The 27,937-nt window shown below is 40.4% G+C and overlaps 1 protein-coding gene across 4 annotated transcripts; it reads right to left on the bottom strand.

The window, feature by feature from the left end:
• Positions 1 to 168: 168 nt before the first annotated feature.
• LOC132151705 (eukaryotic translation initiation factor 4E transporter-like) lies at positions 169 to 27,774 on the bottom strand. 4 transcript variants are annotated; one of them, XM_059560021.1, is made up of 20 exons: positions 27,661 to 27,774; positions 27,074 to 27,161; positions 26,500 to 26,600; positions 25,443 to 25,516; positions 24,980 to 25,107; positions 24,639 to 24,913; positions 24,348 to 24,546; positions 18,527 to 18,684; positions 17,530 to 17,668; positions 16,058 to 16,234; positions 15,602 to 15,876; positions 15,006 to 15,089; positions 13,441 to 13,573; positions 13,266 to 13,336; positions 10,653 to 10,786; positions 10,444 to 10,519; positions 3,689 to 3,818; positions 3,247 to 3,582; positions 2,956 to 3,132; positions 169 to 534 (listed from the first exon to the last, which is right to left on the bottom strand). In XM_059560021.1, exons 3-20 carry the CDS (start codon positions 26,578 to 26,580, stop codon positions 338 to 340), a joined length of 2,844 nt encoding a protein of 947 aa, XP_059416004.1. In that variant the 5' UTR covers positions 26,581 to 26,600; positions 27,074 to 27,161; positions 27,661 to 27,774; the 3' UTR covers positions 169 to 337. The 4 variants fall into 4 exon arrangements, with proteins under 4 accessions (XP_059416004.1, XP_059416002.1, XP_059416003.1 ...); XM_059560019.1 differs by having other exon boundaries at positions 26,500 to 26,636; XM_059560020.1 differs by lacking the exon at positions 27,661 to 27,774 and having other exon boundaries at positions 26,500 to 26,636; positions 27,074 to 27,648.
• Positions 27,775 to 27,937: the final 163 nt, after the last annotated feature.

A 27,937-nucleotide genomic window follows, 5' to 3' on the forward strand; every position in this document is an offset into this window, starting at 1 on the left:
GCTGGATAACCTTCCCCACATGAAGACAGAAAAATAAGAGAGAAAAAAAAGTCAATTCTATGTACAAGGTGGAAAAAGAAAAATTTCCATAATCTGTACAAAACCAGGCCTATACATTATTTACTTTACTGCAAAAAACGAAAATTCAAAACAAAAACTATGAGAAATTTCCCCCTTAACTTCAGGCCTTCTCCAAAAAAAAAAAAAAAAAAAAACCAAGGGCTCTGACATCTGTACATAATGGTATAAATCAAAGTTCATATCTCTCCAACTAGAGGGTAGTGGGGAAGGGAAGGGATGTCTTGCTTCGCTCCTGCTGACTGCTCCGAGGATGTCATCACTGCCGGAACTCAAGCTCGTCAACACTGATTACTTTAGTCGATGGCATGGAAGGGAGGGGCTGTTGTAGCACGTCAGATCCAAACCACTTGGCCAGACCTAGAGGAGGGCTACCCCCTCTTCGCTGGGAATGGTTTGTCCGATGGGGACCGTGGCTCTGTGACTGTGGGCCTCCTGATGGAGCCACTGGCAGATCTGTGGAGAATGTTTAATAAAAATTTTAAACCATAAAAAGATAAACCATCAGCATATTTATTTGCTTTCCTGTCTGAAAGTAAACTTTCATTAATAAACATGTTTAAAAGCTTGAATCTAGTAAACAACTGATAAATTGGCTGATTTTTGGCATTGAGATGATCAGAAATGGATCGGAACTCCACACACTTTGACAACTCAAGTAAATAAAGTATAATATCAGCAATTCTTTAAACTGCATTCATCAACATTAGATTGTATTATAATCAGATTATCAGCCATTGGCCAGCGAGATGGTACATAGCAGTAAACCGTGACAGTAAAGAAAAGAAAGTTTCAAAAGATATACATTTTTGACTTCGATTCAAAGAATTCAGATTATTTTCTTTTTTTTTTTTTGTTTCCAGAAAAACATTAAGCTGCACAACCATTTCAGATAGCTCAGAAATGCTTTTAAAATATTAATGTAAATTTAATTTCACAATTTATATCATGACATGGTCATTTTTGTTATAAGAACAGATGCAAGTAACAAACAAAAAGGATCAATACAATAAAACAAAGACGGATTAAATAGACCTACTGTCCCTAAAAACTGTTTATTTAACAGTAGAATTCGAGGAGGAGATACAGAAATTGTACTCAAAGTACTCAAAATATAAAAAGTAAAAGGACTGCATAGTCTTAACTATATGAATGAAACATCATACATTTATCCTTATTAAAGATAGTAAAGTTAGTCCAGATTAGTGAGTGATTTTCTATTTTTCTTGATTAACATTGTAGAGACAGCAGCAGGAATATTTGTCTGCGGTCATTTTTAAGAGCTGTTTGGACCCAATTTATTGATATACACGCATTTTCTTTCTCAGCCGTTTGTTAATTTCAGCCATAGACCAAGATGGGCATTTTAAGACAATTGTCTGAGTATTTGACCACTGAAGCACAGTAACTGCTGAAAGATCTTAATATGCACTCAAGACTTTAGTGCATGAGCTTCGGGTATGTGATGGCGCACAAGTTTTTTTTTTTTTTTTCTCCCCAGAGGTTTCTTGCACTCAAGTCTTTTTTTTTTTTTTTTTTTTTTTTTTTAATACAATCAAGCACATCCCGCAATTTCTCCTCATTTATGCAGGTTTCTTATTCACGCTTTAATTCAGTAACTTTAAGCAGTGCTGCGCAGCACAGATATATAAAGTTTGGCATAGCCAGTGAGCATGCAGGGAGCTGAAGCAGAGCACTACACACACACCTTCCTGCACGTCGAAGCAACTCAGGAAATACGGATCTTATTAAAACACTGTCATTACCAGTACTAGTTAAATGAGGAATCGTATGGTGTCAGCATGGTATCATGATACCTTTTCAGTGCCGATATATCATGCAACTAGACATGTGTTGGTATTCGGTAATGTGATATCACGGTAATGAATATGCACAATATTGTTATTGTGGGCACTACTAAATACTGTGAATAATTATATATTACAAATTATTCAGAATTTGGAATGCATTTTAAGAATACTTTTCCCATCAGCTAGTAAAAATAATTTACTAGTAAAAAAAACACCCCTGTATGCTGCTCAAAAGACTGTGCACTCTGATGTAAACAAGCACGCATGAGAAGTGTTCACATGGGGGAACACGTGAGAGGAGCGCTGAATGAAAGCACATTCCCTCTGACAGCAGATGGCGCTAAACTGCAGAAAATGCAGCCCTAGCATTTAGGGGGAAGTCATGGCTTAGTGGTTAGAAAGTTTGACTCCTAACCCTAAGGTTGTGGGTTCAAGTCTCGGGCCGGCAATACCACGACTGAGGTGCCCTTGAGCAAGGCACTGAACCCCCAACTGCTCCCTGGGCGCTCCAGCATAAATGGCTGCCAACTGCTCCAGGTGTGTGTTCACTGCTGTGTGTGTGTGTGTGTGTGTGCGCACTTTGGATGGGTTAAATGCAGAGCACGAATTCTTTAAATAATTTTAAATAGCCATTAAGATTTGTGGATTTTTGGTGTTGTTCATCACAGCACCAAATTACATACATATTTACATGATTTATTTTCAATCTCTTTTTTTTTTTTTTACATTTTAATCTAGACTACAACATACCCTAGATATTGTTCGAAAGTGTTTTGATTCTTTATTGTTCGTTCACACTATATATTAGGGCTTCTTTAATCAACAGTTAATTTATTAAACTGCCAATGAAAAATTATTCAGAACATTCATCTTATGTATTCCAATAAACACGGTTAAAATCAAAAATTTCAACAGCGTTATTTAATGAGCTAACATGAACTAGGAGTTTAACAAAGTTTAATAACTTCTGTAGCAAGTGTAACTATTTCTCATTGTGAATGTTAATGCATTAAGGCATGCAACTACTCTTAATTTAGTAATTTTAAAACACTGGTGCTGTACTTACTTGGTCTCTGCTGCTGTTGAAGCTGTTGCTGCATGACTGCTAACTGCATGTGTGTTCCTGCAGCTCTAGGGGTCATGAGTGGATGCCCTGCAGGACCAAGGGGATACAGAGGCTGCCCTAAGAGGGCTGGGGGTAAACCCTGAAGCTGAGACAGGTCTACAGCCTGAGGGAACATGCCTATTCATGCAGAGGAAAAATGAAAGAACTTCACTAACACGGTTTTCAGTTACCAACAGGAATATGGCTGGAATGGTTATGAAGGAAGAGAAATCAAAAAGGTGTTAAACCAACCTGTTTGTAATAATGTGGGTCCGAGTTGTTGAGGCTGGATGCCCTGAGCCAGCATCCTCTGCATCACGCCCGGGTGAAGCTGGGGTGGAGGTCTGACCAAGGGGACCTGGGGAAGCAGAGGGACTGGATACATCTGGGGTCTGGGGAAGGGAGAAGATGGTCCTGGTGACAGCATAGTGGGAGTGTGGCCTGTTGTTGAAGGAGGCCTGGGTCGGTCTGGGTCTTTATTATAACGACTCTGAGTAGGAACAGGGGTGGAGCATGCCTTTACCCCACCAGTCTGAGGACCACTGGTGTCCCCATCTTCCAGAAAGGAACTGGGTGATGGAGGCCCATCTATAAATGAAAGGAAACTTCTTTAGGAAATAAGAAAAATAGAAAGAGAGCTACTCCGTTTATTCAGCCTGCTCTAATCTCTTGATATATGTGCATTTTTTCATACCCTCCTGTGAATTATGGGAGTTCACAGTCTCCTCCTTGCTTCCTGGTCTACTCCCAGGATCATCTCGACTTTTCTCTTTTGATTCATACATTTTTTTGATCACAGAAGTGGGAGTGAAGGATGGAGACAACTGCAGCAGGGGAGAAAATATGTTGCTTAAATCAAACAAGTCAATCGTTTCCATTTGTGTTTTTTGGTCTATATAGAGACATTTAAGTTACTTAAGAAAATGGCTTTATAAGTTGATAATACATCAGGGGCCGTATTCACAATTTTTTTTTTATCTTAGCACTAAGAGCTCTCCTTAGTAACAGTTAATGTTTTAGCTAAGAGTTTCCTCTTAAAACCTACTCACAAAGCTGCTGATACCAACTTTGACTAAGGAACTGGTAAAAATCTTATGCTACGACAAAGGCTGACCTGGTTGCTATGAATGATGTCATCAAGCTTACTAAGCCAACAGTAATTGGCTGAGAGGGGATGGGTCTCAGTCAGTGTTTTAATCAGAGTTGTTAGAATGAGGTAAATGTTTGTCTATCATTCATCGACCTCAAATAAGGCTTGTCATTTGAAAATTACCTTGCAAGTTGTAGCTACTTTGTACGACCGTTGCTCTAACGTTAACTTGTATAAATGTGTACTATTAAGCACACATTCAAGTGTTTTTTCGGAATGTGGAAACTATTAGCACACAGAGGCACCAGGGCAATCACTGGCATTTTTTCCTGACAACAGTGGAAACAAATCCGCCATCATGTTTGTTCAATACAGAAGATTAATAATTTGAAAGGGGCTACTTTTGTGTACTCACAATATTAGCAAAATGTTGTGCTTTTGTAAAGTAAAGAAAAACAGGATGCGCTTACTGCCATCTCGCAGGCTCCGTAAACTGGAGCGCATCATAAAAATTAAATTATATCTACAGAAAGCCTGTAATGTCTACTTCCAAGTTAACTAATTAAAATCAAAAACTCCCATTATGTAATCCATTTGAAATGTGCATTTCTCTCTAAAGGCACATCACTGTACTGAAGAGATGGCAAGTCAGCATCATCAGCTTCATCTTTGCAGCTGACATTGACTCAGAAAACAGTAGTTTATTAATGAACTAAATATTTCCATACTTTTTTTTCCTGACACATTCATAGTCAATCTCTTTGCCAGTACTTTGTGGCAAGCTTTGTGTGTGCTTGAGAGCAGAATAGGCCATAAATGCTCAGTGTTGGCTTAGTGTTGGTTGAAGCGGTCAACACTGTATGATGAATAAATCTCTTATACTCACGTCGCACGTACATCTGCACTTTGTCGTTTATGATTAAAGAATTCGCAAGCGCAGAATTCAGTCAGCGAGCGCACACATTAAACAGAATCTGGTGTTTCAGCAATGACTCATCTGAATGTCAAAGGCATCAGCCATAGGCGAGATCTCCTACTATCATTGATACACAATGCTATGGTCACAACCCTATTACTTCTTGCCCAACTTGTACATGAAAAGAAGAGACCTAATTCTACTAAAGGGAAATTGTGAAATGCTTCTAAAACGGTAGTGTGTCCTAAAATTAGGACTGACATGCCCATTATTTTGAAGAGTTTCTCCTAAATCGGCAAGTTAGGAGCTTCTTTTAGCCTTAAAGGAACACTCCACCGTTTTTTGAAATAGGGCTTATTCACATTATTTCCTACATTTAGATAGGTGGGCAAATGCATTTATGTGTCAGTGCATGCATTTAGTTTGACTGGGTCGGCGTTAGCTTAGCTTAGCACAATGAATGGAATCCTTTGTTGCCAGCTAGCATGGCCTGAGTAAAAGTGATCAAAAAAATGTAAAAAACCCACCTAATTACTTCTTGTGGCCTGCGTATTCACAACGAGTACAAATTTTGGACTTTCCAATCCAAGATGGCGCCGCACATGGCTGCTTCAGTGCTTGGCTCTCCAGTGTTTGTACTGTTTTTGTTCGTTTTTCCTGTTTTTTGTTTAACAAACACGATCAGTTTCACCAGGGATGAACTGCTGAACATTCGGCAGAACACACCACATGATATTTTTCCGGATTTCTATTATACAGACGTTTTACTGAACATTGTTATCGGAGGAGCAGCGGCGCTGATCAAGCGCTTCAGGACGCGCAGACGGGGAAAGCGAGCGGGAGCGCTCGTCAGACTCAGGAAGCGCGGATTTCGAAAGCCGTTGCCTAGCATCCATCTCGCAAATCTCCGCTCTCTACCCAACAAAACGGACAAACTCCTTCTGCTCTCTCGGACAAATAAGGATTTCTCTCACTCTGCTGCTCTGTGTTTCACGGAAACCTGGCTGAATGACGCCATACCGGACAGCGCACTCCATCTGCCGGGCTTTCAGCTGTTTAGAGCGGATCGCGACGCAGAATCAACGGGGAAATCGCACGGCGGCGGGACATGCTTTTACATCAATGAACGGTGGTGTACAGATGTAACTGTGTTAAAGAAGATGTGCTGTCCTGATCTAGAAACGCAGTTTATCAACTGCAAGCCGTTCTATTCGCCGCGGGAGTTTCACTCGCTCATTCTGGTTAGTGTTTACATTCCACCTCAAGCGCATGTGAGCTCAGCTTTACAGAAACTCGCTGATCAGATCACAGAACAACAACACCCGGACTCTGTTTTAATCATTCTTGGGGACTTTAATAAAGCCAATCTCTCCCGTGAACTGCCAAAATACAGACAGCATGTTACCTGTCCCACCAGAGACAGTAATATACTGGATCACTGTTACACCACAATAAAGGATGCATATCACTCTGTTCCACGAGCAGCTTTGGGACGTTCTGATCACTGTCTGGTTCATCTTATACCGACCTACAAGCAGAAACTTAAATCTGCTAAACCTGTAGTAAAGACTGTGAAGAGATGGACCAGCGAAACAGAGCAGGATTTACAATCTTGTTTTGACATCACAGACTGGAGCGTTTTTGAAGCTGCTACCACCGATCTGGACGAACTCACAGACACTGTAACATCCTATATTAGTTTCTGTGAGGATATATGCATTCCTACCAGGACTTATTTAACATTCAACAATGATAAGCCATGGTTTACAGTAAAACTCAGACACCTTCGTCAGGCCAAAGAGGATGCCTACAGAAATGGGGACAGGGTCTTGTACAATCAGGCCAGGAACACACTGAACAAAGAGATTAGAGCGGCTAAAAAGACCTATGCTAAAAAGTTGGAAGACCAGTTTACTTCCAACGACTCTACTTCAGTTTGGAGAGGACTGAGAGCCATCACAAACTACAAGACACCATCCCCTTGCACTGAGGCTAATCAACGACTTGCTAACGACCTGAATGAGTTTTATTGCAGATTTGAAACCCCCAACACCCACTCTGACCATCTCCCTACACAACCATTAACACCTCCTGCAATCCCCCTCTCCATACCTCCTGCTCTTCAAATCTGTGAAGATGATGTGCGCCAGGTCTTCAAGAAAAACAAAAGAAAAGCACCAGGCCCAGATGGCGTTACACCAGCCTGTCTGAAAATCTGTGCTGACCAGCTGGCCCCCATCTTTTCACAGATCTTCAACAGATCTCTGGAGTTGTGTGAAGTGCCTTCCTGCTTCAAACGCTCCACCATAATCCCCATTCCAAAGAAACCCAAGATAACAGGACTTAACGACTACAGACCTGTGGCTCTAACGTCTGTCGTCATGAAGTCGTTTGAAAAACTGGTTCTGGCTTATCTGAAGGACATCACTGGACCCTTACTGGACCCCCTGCAGTTTGCGTACCGAGCAAACAGGTCCGTGGATGATGCAATCAACATGGCATTGCACTTCATCCTGCAACATCTGGACAAAACAGGGACTTATGTGAGGATCCTGTTTATGGACTTTAGTTCGGCTTTCAACACCATCATCCCAACAACCCTCCAAACCAAACTGACCCAGCTCTCTGTTCCTAGCTCTATCTGTCAGTGGATCACCAGCTTTCTGACAGATAGGCAACAGTTAGTGAGACTGGGGAAATTCATGTCAAACAGCTGCTCCACCAACACTGGTGCCCCTCAGGGATGTGTTCTCTCCCCTCTGCTCTTCTCCCTGTACACCAACGACTGCACCTCTAAAGACCCCTCTGTCAAGCTCCTGAAGTTTGCAGACGATACTACAGTCATCGGCCTCATCCAGGACGGTGACGAGTCTGCTTACAGACAGGAGGTTGAGCAGCTGGCTGTCTGGTGCAGTCTTAACAACCTGGAGCTGAACATGCTCAAAACAGTGGAGATGACTGTGGACTTTAGGAGAAACCCCCCTGCACTTTCCCCACTCACCATCATGAACAGCACTGTGGCTGCAGTGGAGTCATTCAGATTCCTGGGAACCACCATCTCTCAGGACCTGAAGTGGGACAATCACATTGGCTCCATTGTGAAAAAAGCCCAACAAAGGTTGTACTTCCTTCGCCAGCTGAGGAAGTTTAACCTGCCACAGGAGCTGCTGAAACAGTTCTACTCAGCCGTCATTGAGTCAGTCCTGTGTACTTCAATTACTGTCTGGTTTGGTTCAGCTACAAAATCAGATATCAGAAGACTACAGAGAACTGTTCGGACTGCTGAAAGGATTATTGGTGCTCCCCTGCCCACCCTCCAAGAACTGTACACATCCAGAGTGAGGAAAAGGACTCAGAAAATCACTCTGGATCCCTCACATCCAAGTCACCCCATCTTTGAACTTTTGCCATCTGGCCGGCGCCTCAGAGCCGCAAATACAAGAACAGCAAGGCACAAGAATAGTTTCTTCCCCCAGGCAATCTACCTCATGAACAGTTAAATGTTTCCCACTTAAACGTATGCTTATGCAAAAATGTGCAATATCCTTATATTTATTTGTTACCCCTCCATCCTAGAACATTCCTGCATCTCACTCAATCCTATTCCATTATCATTTATAGCACAATTGTTTATACACTTATTTATTTGCCAATTTGTAATTCTCCTGTAATTTTTTTTTTTTTTTTTTGTCTGTGTGTTGTTGTCTCTGTTTACTGGAAGCTTATGTCACTAAAACAAATTCCTTGTATGCGCAAGCATACTTGGCAATAAAGCTCTTTCTGATTCTGATTCTGATAGCGATCCAGATTAACACTAGGCGATTTCCTAGGCAGATATTGACTTGGGACTATATTATGGGGAAGCACAGGCGAAGCACTGCTACTTAGGCGAAGCACTGCTACTTCGGTGCAGAGATATCACGCAACACATGAAATCCCACGAATTCCGTCAACATAGCGGCGTGCAACGCGTCAAAAAAACAGAAGAAGAACATACCGGCGTGACCTGCACCGAGTGTCTTCGCTTTTGGATGATTTATTTTGAGAAGTTACAGCAAACATGGTTATTACCTGCATAGCAAAAGGTTGTGAGAACAAGCAAAGGACATACACGAATGTAATGTTTCACAGAATTCCATCTAATGTGGAACTGAGAAATAAATGGCTAGCAGCTCTGGAGATCTGTAGTTCAACGCCTCTCAACAAAATAAAGCAGTATCGTGTTTGCGAAGAACATTTTGCACCAGAGGACTACTTTGAAAAAATGGAATATGGGTCCAGAAAGACGGTACTACGTCTTAAAGATACGGCCGTCCCATCTATTTTCAAAGCACAGGAAGAACAAAGTGCACATGTAAGTTGTCTTTTATTTCTCTTCCTATATAACCTATATTGCCTGTGAAAACATCAACTCTATGTGAATACATTTGGTATTTGGTACATTTGGAATACATCCATTTGGTCCACTCGGCGTGGGGCGTTTTTTCCAGTTCACTTTGTCACACCGGAAAAAAAAAAAAATCGAGTACTGCAGAATGGATCAGCGCCGTGAAATCCTCTGTAGATGTGACACAACTTTGGGCACGCTCATCTTGATCTGACGTGTTGAGCCTGGTCAATGGCAAAAACATGTCCCACTCTCTACAGCACAGACACTCTATTTCCGTCGGCATAGATTGGCATATTCCCCCACATTCACACCACCAGTTCATGTTGGCTCTCATCCTAACGTCCTCAGGCTGTTGAGCGATCGCAACCTCCTCCTCCTGTCATTCTATTTCCAAAGCACTCAGCTCGTCTTCTGTAAACTCTGGTTCAAATAGGTATGGTTCTGGTTCTTGACTGTCTGAGAAGTCACCCTCTTCGTCTCTCTCAAATTCAGCCATGTTCATCATCGCCATTCGTGTACTGTAAGGAAAATAGCCAGGCAGCTACTATTCACGCCGCTATGTTGACGGAAGTCGTGGGATTTCATGTGTTGCGTGATATCTCTGCGCCGAAGTAGCAGTGCTTCGCCTAAGCAGCAGTGCTTCGCCTATGCTTCCCCATAATATAGTCCCAAGTCAATATCTGCCTAGGAAATCGCCTAGTGTTAATCTGGATTGCTATTTGTACTCGTTGTGAATACGCAGGCCACAAGAAGTAATTAGGTGGGTTTTTTAAATTTTTTTGATCACTTTTACTCAGGCCATGCTAGCTGGCAACAAAGGATTCCATTCATTGTGCTACGCTAAGCTAACGCCGACCCAGTCAAACTAAAACAATGCATGCACTGACACAAAAATGCATTTGCCCACCTATCTAAAATGTAGGAAATAATGTGAATAAGCTCTATTTCAAAAAACGGTAGAGTGTTCCTTTAAGATTTTTGTTAATACGGCCCTTAGATGTATGATCAAATGTCTCAATGACCGTTACATTAAACATCACAGATTTGACTTACTACACTTGTTACTGTATTGCCAGGTGAGGCCCGGCCAGGCAGGTGAGGTCCAGGTGAACGGTTCATCCTGGTTTGTCTACAAAACAGGATGATACAGATGCATAAGATGAGTACTAAGAAAGCTCAATGATTCATAAGGATGAAACCATTGGCAAGATATGCTCTGTGGCTGCCTGTGACCTGCTATGGTCTCTGATAATCCAAATTACCTGTTGCGAAACACCATATCGTGAGCCTGTTTGTTGTAGCCTTGTTGGTACTGTTGGCGATTAAGAGCTGCCAGATCCTGCTGAAACAAAGCTTCCAGATTGGCCTGGTCCACTCCCATTGGCAAAGCTCTAATCTAAAAATAAGGAATTCATTTGATTAACAAATAATGCAAAACCAAGAACAGTACATTTTATTGTAATTTGTTAACAGCCTTTCCCCAAACAGAAAAGAAAATCTGCAAAGTTACAAAGCACAAAGTCTAATTCAGGAGATATTTTAACAAATCACTTTTCAAAAACTACAACAAACTCGTTTGGACTACAATGCATATTTTCCGGGCTTTGCGATATCACAGAGATTGACGAATGGGACAAGACCTGGTTGAGCTGCACTAGAGAAGGCAACAAGTTATCACTATGTCAGAGACGCACTAGTTTTCCCAAGGCAGACGAACTTAGTGGTTACCATTTTCCGGGTTTAAAATTGCGCTCAAATTGATTTGATCTTGACGCAATATTTACAGTGAAGATTGCAGCAAGCGGCATGTAATTTCCCGATCAGGTGCAGAGTGCTGTCAATCACAGTACACACTGGCCCAGCTAACCAAATCACAGCACATTTTGTATTTCAGAAGGCGGGCCTTCATTTAATACAGGAACTATTCTGGCCGTTCATGCCTGACTGGGGAGAGAGGTGTTGTACCGTATTTTTCAGACTATAAGTCGCACCAGAGTATAAATCGCATCAGTCCAAAAATACGTCATGACGAGGAAAAAAAAAAACAGTCGTGGCCAAAAGTTTTGAGAATTACATAAATATTGGAACTTGGAAAAGTTGCTGCTTAAGTTTTTATAATAGCAATTTGCATATACTCCAGAATGTTATGAAGAGTGATCAGATGAATTGCATAATCCTTCTTTGCCATGAAAATTAACTTAATCCCAAAAAAACCTTTCCACTGCATTTCATTGCTGTCATTAAAGGACCTGCTGAGATCATTTCAGTAATCGTCTTGTTAACTCAGGTGAGAATGTTGACGAGCACAAGGCTGGAGATCATTATGTCAGGCTGATTGGGTTAGAATGGCAGACTTGACATGTTAAAAGGAGGGTGATGCTTGAAATCATTGTTCTTCCATTGATCGTCTCCTAAAGAGGATTCAGCTGCGGGATCGGAGTGCCACCAGTGCAGAGCTTGCTCAGGAATGGCAGCAGGCAGGTGTGAGCGCATCTGCACGCACAGTGAGGCCAAGACTTTTGGAAGATGGCCTGGTGTCAAGAAGGGCAGCAAAGAAGCCACTTCTCTCCAAAAAAAACATCAGGGACAGATTGATATTCTGCAGAAAGTATAGTGAATGGACTGCTGAGGACTGGGGCAAAGTCATATTCTCCGATGAAGCCCCTTTCCGATTGTTTGGGGCATCTGGAAAAAGGCTTGTCCGGAGAAGAAAAGGTGAGCGCTACCATCAGTCTTGTCTCATGCCAAAAGTAAAGCATCCTGACACCATTCATGTGTGGGGTTGCTTCTCATCCAAGGGAGTGGGCTCACTCACAATTCTGCACAAAAATACAGCCATGAATAATGAATGGCACCAAAACACCCTCCAACAGCAACTTCTTCCAACAATCCAACAACAGTTTGGTGAAGAACAATGCATTTTCCAGCACGATGGAGCACCGTGCCATAAGGCAAAAGTGATAACTAAGTGGCTCGGGGACCAGAATGTTGAAATTTTGGGTCCATGGCCTGGAAACTCCCCAGATCTTAATCCCATTGAGAACTTGGTCAATTCTCAAGAGGCGGGTGGACAAACAAAAACCCACTAATTCTGACAAACTCCAAGAAGTGATTATGAAAGAATGGGTTGCTATCAGTCAGGATTTGGCCCAGAAGTTGATTGAGAGCATGCCCAGTCGAATTGCAGAGGTCCTGAAAAAGGGCCAACACTGCAAATACTGCCTCTTTGCATAAGTCATTGTCGATAAAAGCCTTTGAAACGTATGAAGTGCTTGTAATTATATTTCAGTACATCACAGAAACAACTGAAACAAAGATCTAAAAGCAGTTTAGCAGCAAACTTTTTGAAAACTAATATTTATGTAAATTCTCAAAACTTTTGGCCACGACTGTATATAAGTCGCACCGGACTATAAGTCGCATTTATTTAGACCCAAGAACCAAGAGTAAACATTACCGGCTACAGCCACGAGAGGGCACTCTGTACTGCTCAGTGCAGACTACAGGAGCACTGAGCAGCATCTCTGGCAGCATAGAGCGCCCTCTCGCTGCTGTAGACGGTAATGTTTTCTGTTAGTTCATTTCTCTCGGTTCATGTCAAATTAATTTTGATAAATAAGTCGCACCTGACTATAAGTCGCAGGACCAGCCAAACTATGAAAAAAAGTGAGACTTATAGTCCGGAAAATACGGTAATGTAAAATGTGAGAAAAAGTGTTTTTTGAAACCCCCAAAACAAAATAAAGACTTTGAAAACGAGCCCCTTTAAAACCAAAGACAGAATTGATTAAATGTAGACTTTTTGAAATGATACATGCATCTTTTTTTTTTTTTTTTTTACATTTTGATATCTGCCCATAGTATTTGAGTTTTACCTGTGGTAAAGTCCTGGCCCGATTCAAGTCTGGAATTTGATCCAACACAGTTTGTGGGCCAGCAGGGAACCCTGAGATTCAACAAAAGATGGGTGAGGAACATGGAATAAATTATATTTGCGTTTTCACATTCAACATGCCTCTATTGGTTTTAAATCAATTGAACTCATTTTACCAGTTATAGGTGGCATGCCCGGGAAAAAGTCCTGTATAGGGGCTCTCTGTTGGAAGAGTGGGGGTGAAGCGCGATGGTGTATGAGGCCAGGCACAGGGGCAGGAACAGGGCCATGAGGGGCAACCAACAATTCCTAAAGCACAAAATTAATTCTCAACACCCGTAACTTCACTGCAGCAGTGTTATAATACAATAAGAACAAGATGTGAGCCTCAATTACAGAGCTAATAAAGCGGTTATTGCTTTGTTTTGCCTCAAAACTGCAGGACAGATGTCAATTACTAAGTTTACTAGTGCCTCAGTTATTACAACTTTTTTTGGCAAACAGATTTGGGTGCATGAACTTCAGGTTAGGGATTACTGAAAACAGTTTGCACAATTTGTTACAGTGGTACACATCAGTCACATCACATAACTAGGTGTATTGATGTCCTGACAAGTATAAATTAGTTGATAGAACTTGTATTGAATAGAGATGCACCGAATATTCGGCCACCGAAAATTTTCGGCCAAAAAATGGCCCAAAAGTGCATTTTTCACCGAAACAACACGAAATGTGATGACGCAAACAGAAACCGCGACCTGCATAGCGCAGACCAGGAGCTCCCCGCGACATTCACTTCACACCAGTGGGTCTTAATAGAGAACATTCTCTCTCTTCTTGCCCCTTTTGCTAACTAAAGAGATCAGATCCTCTGATGCATCTGTAGCAGACGTTGATTATTACTTTAATCTCATCACCAAAGCGTCTCCTAACAAAGAGGTTGAGATGGACCACGAAGTGAAAACAAAGAAAAGTACACTCTTATAGAGTCTCTCAGCACACGTTTCACGGAGATCTTTTCGGATCCTCAGCACTTCATCGCGACTGTACTTGATCTATATATATGTGTATATATATGTATACATAATACACATACATATCCGATTGTAGCCATATTTCTGCTAGATTTCTGCTTTAATTTGATAAAAATGTTTATTTATGCCCTGGCCCTATTTAAATACACTCAATACTACAATATTTCTCAAATGTCAGGCAGATGACAAGCTCCACAGCTAGATCTGTCTGAAGTCCCCATCCCCAGAAGTGATAACCCTCTTGCCTACGGAGAAGTAATGCACTCTCTTGTAGTAGCCCTACAGATAAAAATTTCAAAATGCACTTGACCTAAATGCACTTTGTTTTTATGAGAGAACATTTAATTTTAAACCTTTCTGAAGGCCAATAGGCCTGTACATTATTATTTAATATACACAAGTGGGATAAATTTTTAGTTTGAATTTTATACTGTGCATTGTTGCAATGTGCTTAAATATTTGCATAATTTGTAATAGATTTATTCTTTGAAACTTTAATATTTAATAATTTATGCAATTGCAATGTCTTGATTTTAGTAAAGTTAGTACACGGTCATAGCAATAAATGCAATTGTACTAATAATTGGCATAATTTATTTCGGGGTTTCGGTTTTCGGCCTTGGTTTTCTCTTTTTCGGTTTCGGCCAAGAATTTTCATTTCGGTGAAACCCTAGTATTGAACAAATAGAATGTCCTTGATAGATCACCTGAAAGATGTTTTTCTGCTGGGAGGTGGGTACCTGCGCCTCTGATAAGGACACAAGAGCAGGATCCACTGACTGCTGCTGTAACTGAACCAGGGAAAACCAGGGAAAAAGTGATCATGGTGCGAGTTGGAACATGAACCAGACAAAAGCAGACTTGATTCAATGCATGCCATTTGGTTCATCAAGTTTTGTTAGCTAAAGCCATAAACACTGATGGTGCCTACATCATACCAGTGATAGCTTGAGCCAAAAAATTAAAATAAAAAAATAAGCCAAGCATGTTATAAAAGATTCACTGTAGTCAGAACAGGATAATGCCAAGCAAAGCATGCAAAAGTTCACGGACAAATGAGCCACAACCGCTAAATACAAATTTATGCCCATCACTAGTCAAAATAAACACTCATTTACTAGCCCAGATCAACTAGCAAGTAAACAGCGCTGGCTTGCTTGCATGCAAAGGCAGGTAATCTTTGAATGCAACAATCTGGACGATCAATGCATCCGTCTCATACATCCAGCTTTACCTGAGGCTGGACAGTAGGTAGCAAGCTCTTACAAAACCATGCAAACATAACTGATGGTTGCATACTTACACTGCTGCCGCTGGCTTTGGGGTGGGTGGGCAGGGTTCCACTTGCCTTCATGGTGTTGACTAACTTATTAAATGCAGACATGTCAGGGTCTCGTGGTCGTGGCGCAACTCCGGTACCTTCCGTGAGAGCCTTTTCAAGGTGCTCCACCATGAAGGGAGTTCCCCCACCTCCGCTGGGCTGCTTTTGAGGTAATGATGGAGCCGGTTCAGGCTGCATCTTCAGGGCCTTCAGACTCCCTTCCACTTCCTCCAAAGACAACACCACCCCTGAGCTTGCTATAAGGCGGCAAACAGAAAAAGTTTGTTTTGATTATCTTATTAGAAGTAGCAATTTGATATATTGATGAGTAACATCTGTGGCCTGCTGTCTAGAGATTAAGTTGTATATATTTACAAAAGAAAAAACTAGCTACTCAATATTCCAATAAAAATACTAAAAACACAGAATGCTACTCACTGCTCTCTTTTAGGTGAGCCTTGTTGACATTCAAACTAGACAGTAGAGGTTTCAGGTCAATGTTGGCTTTATGCAGCAGCTCCAATATGTCCACCTTCTCTTTGCGTTCCACTGAAGAGATGGGGGTGAAGTATAAAGACGTACCCTGATTCAGAGATCCAGTATGGGGATCGAGACCTGACACAGACACGCACAAAATTATACAACAAAAAAGGACACACTAACGCATCAAGCAACCTTTTTACATTTGCTTTACAGATTCCATATTTACATTAACTTTTCATCAGAGGTATTAAGTAGTGGGCAAGTCGTGTTATCTTACAATTAAATAATAATTCAGAATATTTTTTTATTTATTTTTTAACACTGAGCATAAGAGACTTTTAAATGGCAGTGTATAGGGGTGTCCCCGACTATTTTCAAATCTTGCCGATATTCGACTGATAGTCGAATCATGTGTTTTGGAGGCAGGGCAAAATACATTACCAAGAGTCAAGTCAGACATTCGTCATAATTACGTTAACACACAGGGAAAATGTGTAACGGACATCTCAGATACACATGGGGTTTTGTTTCGATTAAAATAGTTAACATTAAACGTCAGTGAAACCCTAAGAATTCACAATTTTACAAGTGCTCTAATTATAATGCTATGTATATGGCAATAGTTAAATGTTCTGCATTTCGGTTTTGAGCTACGAGCACTGAAGATGACCAGTAGAAAAGCATTTGATAGCAGGTTTTTAATAAATGGGATTTAACTCATTTATCTCATATAGAATACACTTTTATTTAAATAACAACGTTAATACAGTGTTGGGGTAGTTACTCAAAATGAATTAGTTACTAGTTACTTCTGTAAATTGTAATGAGATTACTTTACTAGTTACCGCATTTGAAAAGTAACTTCACTACTTATTACTTGACTATTTTTAGGGCCCTATGAAATCAGCTTTATTTTTTCCCCAAATTCCGTTAAATTGTTTCCCAAATTCCGATTTAATTTTTATGGATTCCATTTTTTTCAAAAAAAAAATTTTTCTCAACTCCTTTTTAATGGTTATGTCTATTTAGAGTGATGAGATGTTAAGATGTTACAGAGGACTTATTTTATTTCTTTATTCCAACTTCCACATGGCCTAGTCTACGTTAGTTATGAATAAATTATATTAAAACATGTATAAATGACTCATTTTTGACACAAGGAAAAAGAGCTGTGTGTGCGCGCGGGCACATTTGAATAATGTTGGGCTGTAAACGAGTTCGGGCTTTTAAAAAGCTGTCAATCAAAATGTACTTGTCGGGTTCGGGCCGAAACCTGTCGGGCCTAACTTTTAAGGCCCGATTACAGCTCTATTGCATGGTTTGCAGGAAATTGACAAAAATAAACAGCTAAATAATTTTCTTTTTTTGCTTATGCCGATTTTAAAAACTAATGTCCATGTTTGTGCACTATAATAGGAAAGGGTTACCTGCTAGTCTCTCCAACTCCTCATGTGGTGTGGAACGCAGACTGCTGGAGTGGCTGCCAGAGGGACTTCTGTTACTGGAGAACCAGCGACTGAAACGACTGGACATGACAGGACCCTCAGCAAGGACATCTTCAATCATCTGGGGGAAAGAAAGGGAAGGCCTGGTTTAAACTGTTACAGCACAGAAGCAGGAAACGGCCATGGGGAGCGGATGACACTTACGTGAAGAGTGTCTGCAGACTGCTTAGCGTAATGGGGTGAAAATGGGCATTTTGGAGAAAAGTTTCATTTACAAGATCCCCACATATTTCCAAAATCTAAATTATAATTTGGCACAACCCCATAAACCCAATCCCAAAAGTATCAGTACAATCATTAAAAGTCAGATGGGCATAAATTTGCATTTCATATACAATTTGCATTTCATATACTTTCTATACAACAAATAAAAAAAAAAACAAATAGCTTGACACCACACATCTGCAAAACCAATCATTTCATATTTCTAACACCAGTAATCAACAGCAACATGAATCCAAAAAGGTCTGCTGAACTGCTCTGCAATCACAAATACATAACTACCTATCGTTAGATTAATTTAGTAGGCACATTTATCTAAAGCTATGAACAAATGAAGTGATATTCACAACAGATTCATTATAGAGAGTCACATCCGGCCATATGAGAAGTACTGCAATACAAATCTGCCTTGAAAATAACTATTAAAGAGTTACAAACGTATAAGGAGCACAGTGAATGGTACAGCGTAGAGGAAAAAGAAAAAAAAATAAATAAATAACAACTTACTTTCTGTATAGTGTACTGTATAGACTAATTAAAAGTGCCCAGAAAATCCCTAATAACTACATGGAGCAAACATTTCTCAAAACCCCCAAAATACCTGAGGTGTGATTTTTCTATTCTTTCTCCCTTTAAGACAAGCCAGATATTATGTGACCATCACCCTTAGAAGCATGCAGTGCTCCCCATATCTTACCGAAGCCAGACCAGGCATGGTCTTTTCAAGATTGAAGAACTCATTGAAGTCAAATTCTCCAGGGGTTTGCTCAGGTAGAACCTCAGCATGTGGAACTTCTTGATCAGCTAACTCTTGAACCGCTTCACGATCCCCAGAGAGCCCACCATTACATTCAACTGTAGGTATGAAAGAAAAAAAAAAACATGATAAAGGTTTTGCAACTTTTCACACTACCCTAGCAACTTCTTCTTCTAAAAGCATCAAGCAACAAAATTATAAAACATTTGAAAACTTTTAATAAGTGACTCAAACGATAAAAAAGGCACACATTTTTCATCTAAATTAAACAAAAAGAGGAAACCAAATAAGAGTACACACCATCTGAATCAGGTTTCTTGCTGTTTGCAATTGTTCGATTTATTAATAATAATTGTTCAGTAATGATACACCTTATTAGCGTGTAAATGCCATTTTCAATCACTTAGTACACTGCAGGAAAAACATCTAGAAAAATGATACTAGAAATTTTCCAGGACATTATCCGTTATCTATCATCCATCGTAACCCTGTAAGCCGAAAACACTAACTACTGCCGCGTTTCCACCGCGGGAACTTTACCCAGGAACTAGGGACTTTGGCCTGGTACTCTGTGTGTTTCCACCGCAGGAACCAGGAACTAAATAAAGTTCCGGGTAAAAAAAAAAAAATGCCCATGAGAAAGTCCCTGCTGGCGAGGTAGTACTTTTTCAAAGTTCCGGAACTTTCGGGGGCGTGACTTGGGCGCTAAACATGCTGATTGGTTGAGTTCACGCAGCATTGGTTGGTCGTATATTTTTTTACGCACCCATGTTAACAGATTCCAGCATTCATACTGCACGCGGTTGCGGTCCGTCAGTGCGTTCCAGGAGCAGTGCAACGATCGTTTATGTACTGAGTCTATTTTTGCTGTGCTGCATGCGCTTAATTAAAGTGACTGCGCATTGTTCGCGGTAAAAATGAACATGGATTGACACGGAAATGCAGTCATTTCACAATAAATGTATACTAATTAAAGCCTACTGTGTTTCACACGCAACACATGGGTTTTGGCTAGATTTAAAACAAGAAAAAGAGCAACTTTAGAGAAACAAGGCAACATTATATATGCTATATATGCTTAAATAAGTTATTTAAGACCCGTTGGATTGAGTGTAAAAGATTTAAATGCAAAAGGCACGAGAGACGACTGTTTCTGTCAGTGGTGAGTTTTAATTTTAAATGTTTGTGATAGCCTAACAAGAAAAGTAGGCTAATGTTCTGTTTAAATGTGTTGCAGCTTGTTTCAGCAACTTATAAAAACCTAGCAGTCAAATGCATGAGTAATACGTTGTTTATATTTGAATTTATATGTCTATGAAAGATTGTTACTGTACTGTGATGAAAGTATCAAAACGCTGAAAAAGCTTTTTTTTTTACTACATGATTTGATATCAAAATAATGGACAAATGTTGTGTTTTGTGGCTTAAAAAGCCGCGGATCAGTAGCGGACTGCAAACGCGTAGTGTGTGAAAGCACAATGAGTCCGTGCTGCTTCAGCACCACATACGTAATTCACACGGACTGCAAACGCACTGCAGACGGAGTATATGTGAAACAAGCGTTAGGCCGGCGACACACTGGATGCGTGGCGCAAGCATCTCAGCTGCGTGGTGTGTCCGTTTTTAATTCGGCACCCATGTTAACAGGTTAGAGCTTGCAGACTGCCTGTGAGAGACGCGCGGAAAACGCGTGCATGGTAGAAATAGAACCGACGCCTATTTTTCACGCAACACGCAAGCATGTTGGAAGCGTTTCCAGGCAAAATAGAATAGGAAAATATGTTTATATGTCATTTTGTACACAAATACATAATTCATGACATTTTGATGTTTGAAAGTCTATAGGTTGAAAAATTCAGATATAAATGTAATTTAAAAAATAAATAAATTACCGATTTTCAAATATTGCACCTGTCAAACAGTCTATTTTGCCGTCAATACTGTTGACGGTGTCCTTTATCAGTAGGCTTTATATTAATGCTCAACATGAAATATAGATATGGTTGTAGTGAAGACAAGAGCCTGGTCTGTCGGCGGCCTCCCTCTATGTCTCCTACAGCAGCAGCAGCGCGCTAGCGCCGCGTCAGGCACGGTTCTGGTGTGTAAAGACGCAGAAAACGTGAGGCAGCCGCCATGCTACTGACACACAGCAGAAACGCCACACTCACGCCACGCAGCCAGTGTCACCGGCCTTTAATGTTTAAACTGACAAAGCTTAAATGAGTTTAGTTTAAACATATCAACGTGTGCTGTTCAGATCTCATCTGTGCGCACACTTTCAGCACCCGGATGATGACGGAATAAATGACTGCTCATATTCCAGCATGCACATTGATCAAGAGTGAATGATTTGGCCAGGGTTTTTTTTTTTCTCTCTCTCTCTCATCGCTGTTATTGTAATGTATGGGAATCCAGAATGCGCATGCATCAACAGAAACATATTAGCTGAACCCTGTTTGTTTTACATGTTATTTATAGCAAACCATATTACAGATGCTTTGTCAGATTTAAGTTGAACCGCGGTCCCAGTGCGTGCCGAACCGCATGGGGTGAACTGAACAGTTCGGGTTTTTTTCAGCGAACTGTGCCACCCCTACGTGAATGTAGTTGTTTAAAACTCAAATCTGTGGTTTACTTATAAAAGACAGCACCTATTTAAAAATGTGTTTCGCCAATCTCCGATACCGTGAGCTCCACACGATCAGCGAGAGCTCATTGATCATCTATCCGCCGAGAAGCAGCCTCACCTCGGCTAGACCTTCTGATATGTGCCGCAGGCTTTGAATTCTCTTTAGTGGTTAAACAAAATATAATTAATTTGGGTAAATCTAACAGGTTATCTTTGGTCTGTATTCAATTTATCTATATGTTAAAATGAAAATAAAGGCAAATTTATATAATATTTTGTTTCATTATAATGGCTGTATATACACATATCCCTGAACTAAGTACATTTCTGCAACTGTTATGTTTAAATTAAAACTAAATAGGATATCAAATACCACTGCCTCCTTTCGTTTTCTTGTAAATATACAGAGACGAAAATTGCAGTAGCCATGGTCAGCTGACTGAAGTTATCAAGTACGCTGCTGTTTGCAGAATTACCGGATTTGCGCCGTTGCGGACATCACACTCCCGAGTCGAATGAGCAAAGTCTGAACTACCGAGGATGCAAGTCCAAAATCAGCGTACTTTGTATTGAGAAACGCGCGCAGACCTATTGCCGCATTTCCACCGAAATTACCCGGAACATTTGTACCAGGAACTTTTTTCCCCCAGGAACACCCCCCCCCCCAAGACCTGTTGCTTTCTGCGTTTCCACCGCGGTGTAAAGTACCGGGAAGATTAGGCAAATAGACTGGTGACGTAGGTCTGCGCGTGTTTCTCAATACAAAGTACGCTGATTTTGGACGTGCATTCTCGGTAGTGCAGACTTTGTGCATTCGACTCGGGAGTGTGATGTCCACGACGACGCAAATCCAGTAAATCTGCAAACAGCAGCATATACTTGATAACTTCAGTCAGCTGACCATGGCTACTGCTATTTTCCTCTCTGTATATTTACAATAAAACGAAATAGGATATCAAATACCACTGCCTCCTTTCGTTTTCATTTAAGCATAACAGCTGCAGAAATGTACTTAGTTCAGGGATATGTGTATATATACAGCCATTACAATGAAACAAAACATTATATAGATTTGCCTTTTTTATTTTCATTTTAACATATAGATAAATTGAATACAGACCAAAGATAACCTGTTAGATTTACCCAAAACGAATTATATTTTATGTTTAACCACTAAAGAGACATCAGAGCCAGCGGCACACATCAGAAGGTCTAGCCGAGGTGAGGCTGCTTCTCGGCGGATACATGATCACTGAACTCCCGCTGGTCGCGTGGAGCTCACCGTCTCTGAGATCGGCCAAACACATTTTTAAATAGGCGCTGTCTTTATAAATAAACCACAGATTTGAGTTTTAAACAACTACATTCTCACCTGAAATACTTTTAAAATTACATTTCATGACACAATAACAGTAATATTTAGAAAATGTTGTTCCGAATAAATGGTGGTTGAACTCAACCAATGCTGCGTGACCTCAACCAATCAGGATGATTAGCGGCCAAGTCCTGCCCCCGAAAGTTCCGGAACTTTGAAAAAGTACCACCTCGCCAGCAGGGACTTTCTCATGGGCATTTTTTTACCCGGAACTTCATTTAGTTCCTGGTTTCTGCGGTGGAAACACACCGAGTACCAGGCCAAAGTCCCTAGTTCCTGGGTAAAGTTCCTGCGGTGGAATAGCGGCATAACTCACCAGACTATTTGCTTAATCTTCCCGGTACTTTACACCGCGGTGGAAACACAGAAAGCAACAAGTCTGGGGGGAAAAAAAGTTCCTGGGAAAAAATAGTTCCTGGTACAAATGTTCCGGGTAATTTCGGTGGAAACGCGGCATACAACGCCTAATAAAAAAATGCAGTTAAAAATAAACCTGTGAAAAATCAATACGGAAAATTCCTTCACACTAACATTTAACTACTATTTAGGGCTGTGCAAAAAAACAAACGTGATTTTCAAGAGCATATTGTCAGTAAAGGCACTCCTGTGATTAGTAGTATATCTCCAGCATGTGCATTAAGATCAGGATTGCCAGGTTTTCAAAACAAAACCTGCCCAATTACTTCTCAAAACTAGCCCAATCGCGTTTCGTTCCAGCCTATAAAATACACATTTTTTGGCGGGGTTCCCTTGGTAAAATTTGCATTTTAGGGGCTAAACATCACGTGATTTGTATTGGGGTCACTTCGAACCACGGACATGAAAACAACCGCAGACTTGGCAACATTGGTTGGCCTTTACTACACAGAGCCATAGTTCACAGCAAATCCACACAAAATCGGAGGTGATGCTTTGTTGATTTTGAAAGCGATTTTGTGTAGCTTGTCGGTGGACTATGGCTCTGTGTAGTAAATGTCGCTCCACCTGAACCAGTGTTGCCAAGTCCGCGGTTGTTTTTCATGTCCGCGGGTTGAAGCGACCCAAATACCAATAATGTTATGTTTAGCCTCTAAAATGCTAATTTTACCAAAGCAACCCTGCCAAAAAACATGTATTTTAACCCCGGGATACAATTGTTATCGGGAAACCTCCTGGAAACGCGATTGGGCTAGTTTTGAGAAGCAAGTGGGCAGGATTTGTTTTGAAAACCTGGCAACCCTGATCTGAACGCACGTGCTGGAGATGTACTTCTAATCACAGGAGAGCCTTTACTGACGAGATGAACATGAAAATCGCATTCGATTTTTTGCACAGACCTACTACTAACTATTTTTTACTTATTTGTTTTACAGATTTTTAGTGTAGCATACCAACTAATACACTGCTTAAAACTATTGCTCAGAATTTGTAGCTTTACTAGTTTACTAGCTAATAAAATGTGTAAGTGTTCAACAATTCAATGTTTTTAAAAATACTTGTTTACATTTTAATATTAAATTATGCATTTATATTATTTTATGAACAAAAAATTAACAAAGTATTTTTGCTGATTTCTGATGCAGTGACAATTTTGCATCGTGATTACGTAAACAACGTTATCATGCAATGACATCATAACGTCATTTAGCAACAAATCGACCTTCCTTTAGCAATTTTCTCTGAAAATTAGTTGGCAACACTGGCTGATAAATGCACTTATTAAACACCTGAAGCATTTCTAAGGTGTTTGCATTGTCCTAAACATGTACAATACATGCCTTCTTTAACAGACTCTGGCTTCTTCCTGGAACGTTTGGTCCTGCGCTTGTCATCCTCCAAGATCTTGTCATCAAAGCCAATGAGCTCAATGGTCTCAGACTGACTAGTGGGTCCACCAGAGAACCACTCTGGCTCCTCTTCTGCATAGGAGTCATTTCTTCTTCTCTCACTGAACACTCTTTTGTCTCCAAAGTCTCTCTACAGTAGAACACAGAAAACAATACATTTTATTCTTTGAACAATCCAATAATGGCAAAGTTTCTTCGCATCAAAATGTCTTAGCACTATACCCTAAATCTCTTATCCTTAAATTCACGTTCTCGGTCTCGTTCCCTCTCCTTGTCAACTCGTGCGTCCCTCTCAAATACACGTGATGCAATGATACGGCCACTCCCTATGCGACGTGCTCCCCCCAAACGTAGTGACTCATTCTCTTTGTTCTCCAGAGGGCTGATGGGGCGACGAGGGAGGGCAGTGGGTGCCACTTGACAACCACTGCCAAAACTACGCCGCTGTGGACTCAGAACCACCTCAAGATCATCATCTTTTACACGTTCCCGAGGATCTGGAGAAGACAAAGTTAATTCTGGTTTTGTTTCAGCAACAAGGTTCTGATTTCTTGGCCAATTACCTGCAATTCTGCGTTTTAGCAGAACTCTGTCCTCTGCATAATCTTTCTTGTATCCTTCTGCTGGACAGCTGTTTTCTGAAGAGGGATATAGTGAGGCATGCCATTTTTCAGGGTCCCAAACCCCATCACTATGAAGAAGAGAGTACCGTTAACACATATAAGGCTTAGGCTCTCCATATAAACTAATTTAAATAAGCATCAGACACCAATAGTATTCAAACAAATTACTGCTGTAAATTGACTCTTTGATCATGTAATACTGGAAAGCAGCTGTCGGGTGTTAAGTGCCACTGACAATACTAGCTGTCAAAGCTTGAAAAAAAAAAACAACATGAAAAGCTTCATGTTTACGTATACAAGAGGTTATGGAACAGTAGACAATCTCCTTTTCATGCAAGATAATATGGTGCAACATTCAGAAATATTCAAACTGAACTGGCAAACAAACACTAAATAAGTTCACCTGTCATATTTCTCTGAAAGACACTCTGGCCTCTCATTGGAAATCGGCAATTCTTTGATTTCCAGAAGCTCTTCCTGCAATAAACAATTATAAACATTACAAAACTTAATAGAACACTTTACATCCAAAATATTCAGGGATGCTTTCAGACTTTTGTAAAAGTTTGGTTCAATGGGATGTGAACAGTTCACACCCAAGGTTTTTAAAAAATGGATTTTAGTATTGGTAAAAAATTATAATAAGATTAAGACTTGTCGGTGACGATGGCCTTGTGGGTAGCGCGCTGACATACAGTGCAACTGTGCTCACAGTGACCCTCACCCGATCCCCTCTCTCCATTCACCCAGTGCATTCCTGTCAACTCTCTACTGTCCTGTCTCTATAATGAAGGCATAATCCCATAAATAGAAACTTTAGGAAAAAAAAAAAAGATTATAACTTAATAAATTACCTTCTGCGTCCCTTACCTAGCAACAAGGGTAACTTTAAGCATCTGCTGATTTGATGACAAACATAGCACAGTCAATCCAGCAGAAGCAATAAAACTCAGATTCAAACCAATCAAACCATGTCTGAAAGCACCCTTGAAATAAACATGAAATAAAAATTCACTAGTTCTGAAATGCATGTTACAGATTTTTTTATTTAATAAATAATTGGTGTGCGTGTTTTTTTTCCATCTTTTAATGTTTTTTAATCTTTTAATGTTTATGTTTAATGGATCTTCTGCTGAACACTTTCTTTCTGGTTATGCAATCAGGACTACTCCAATCATCATCTTCTCAAAATCTGATCAACAATCGATGGACAGAACCCTACATTTTCTATTTTTCTTAGTTGACTTTACATCACAATACAGATGAAAAGATCTCCGCTACATCCATTTCATCATGACTTTAAAGCCTAGTTTCATAGGCTTTAAGTGTGGTCTTTTAATTAGTAGGACATTTAAAGCTCTAAAACTTACAACATGTGTTCAAAGTATATCACACCATAATATAAAAAGACTAATGCGAATGTTTTTCAAAAGAGGTTTCCTTTAGGGGATTGATCTCACCTTGGTGTATCTAAAGGCAGAGGTCACAACTAAGTCCTTCACCGTTTCCACCATGTTTTCATCATTTTCATCCTTCTCCATGACTCAGGTGGGTGGTCAACCTGAAGTGAAGCCCCAATATCAGACACTCTGGGCGCCTGTGAATGATGTTCTATAGCATTAGTTTAACCGCTGTGACAACGTAGTGCAGATTTATGTGGTTGGTTCTCAAAATACTACCAAAAAACTAACCATCAAGTCCAAAATCATTTAGCAACTGAATGTGATTGTACAAACTGGCTACAATCAGTTTAGCAATGGGTATATAAACCCCTTAAAGTCTATGAAAACTTCAAATTAAATTTAACTTGGATCTATTTTTAATGAGGATTGGAAGGTGTAGTTATTTACTATCATCAGGTAAATGTTTGGCTCCAAAGAAGCTGTTTTATTAGCAAATGACGAGGCAGACAACAAGCAAACAACACAATACTAATCAGCCTAATGAAGGAACATTGTAATAATATCTCTAGCACGAACAACGTGTCTGTTTTGAAATAACCAAGCTCCTGTCTCGACATGCTGATGAACTCACCTGATATTAGAAACGGTGTCACAGCACCTACTCTCTCCGTCTGGATACCGCAGTTAGCTTCTGGCTACGTAACCTGCCCTATACCAAACTACAAGAGATTCTGCATTCAGTCCAGATTTCACACACAGGTTAAGCTTTCTGCCTAAAAGCAAAGTTTCTCTGTAGACAATCCTGACAGGAGGCTCGGATATCCCTTGTCACTCCAGATTTATTCGCTAATAGTCAGAGAGAATCATTTCATTAGCAAACTGGCTAAACTCAACTAGCCGACGATTTCCTTCGGTTTTTGTGCACAAACGGCTCTATTTGCACTGTTTCCGCCTTTTAATTATAGATTTGGCTTGTTTCTCCTTTGGGGTTTTTTGAGAGAGCGAAAAACTTCATAAAATTCCGAATCTGTTTGTTTATTTATAGGCTAGTGAGCCGGGTTAGCAAGCTAGGAAACTTATCCCGTCTCATAAAGCTGGAAACGCACATATAAAGCGCGTCAATACATTAAAGCTCACATATATTAGGACCAATTCCAGCAGATAGCTGGGTTCTGCTGATAATTAAAGCTTGTAGTCCGACTGCAACAATCATTGTACCTCGGGGTACTTTCTCTGAGCTCTCTCTTTCGTCTCTGTTCAGTCGCAGAGCGGCGAATTTCTTCAGATCTCTGACTGGTTCTGAGAGAGGCCCCAATCAAGGATTATATAGTGTCTAATCACGCCTTCTTTAAAGTTTTAAGAAACAAACACTCACGTTTGATTGCAATTTAAAATCTAATAACAAAGAACACCAAACTGCGTGTTTAGAAGTGTGTATTTTATTCAAGGGCGTTGACAAGAGACGTTATAGAATTTTAGAGCAAGAATACATTTC

The sequence above is a fragment of the Carassius carassius genome, chromosome 10 (genome assembly GCF_963082965.1).
Source record: "Carassius carassius chromosome 10, fCarCar2.1, whole genome shotgun sequence".
NCBI classification, from domain to species: Eukaryota; Metazoa; Chordata; class Actinopteri; order Cypriniformes; family Cyprinidae; genus Carassius; species Carassius carassius.

What these genes read in the sequence shown, in the direction of transcription:
- LOC132151705 (XM_059560021.1), bottom strand. Translation starts at nt 26,580, where the DNA reads ATGGAGAAGGATGAAAATGATGAAAACATGGTGGAAACGGTGAAGGAC. An exon ending in CTTTCAGAGAAATATGACAG is followed by an intron (nt 25,108 to 25,442) that starts GTGAACTTATTT and finishes TCTTCTTCATAG; the next exon opens with TGATGGGGTTTGGGACCCTG. An exon ending in TTAAGGATAAGAGATTTAGG is followed by an intron (nt 24,547 to 24,638) that starts GTATAGTGCTAA and finishes GTTCTACTGTAG; the next exon opens with AGAGACTTTGGAGACAAAAG.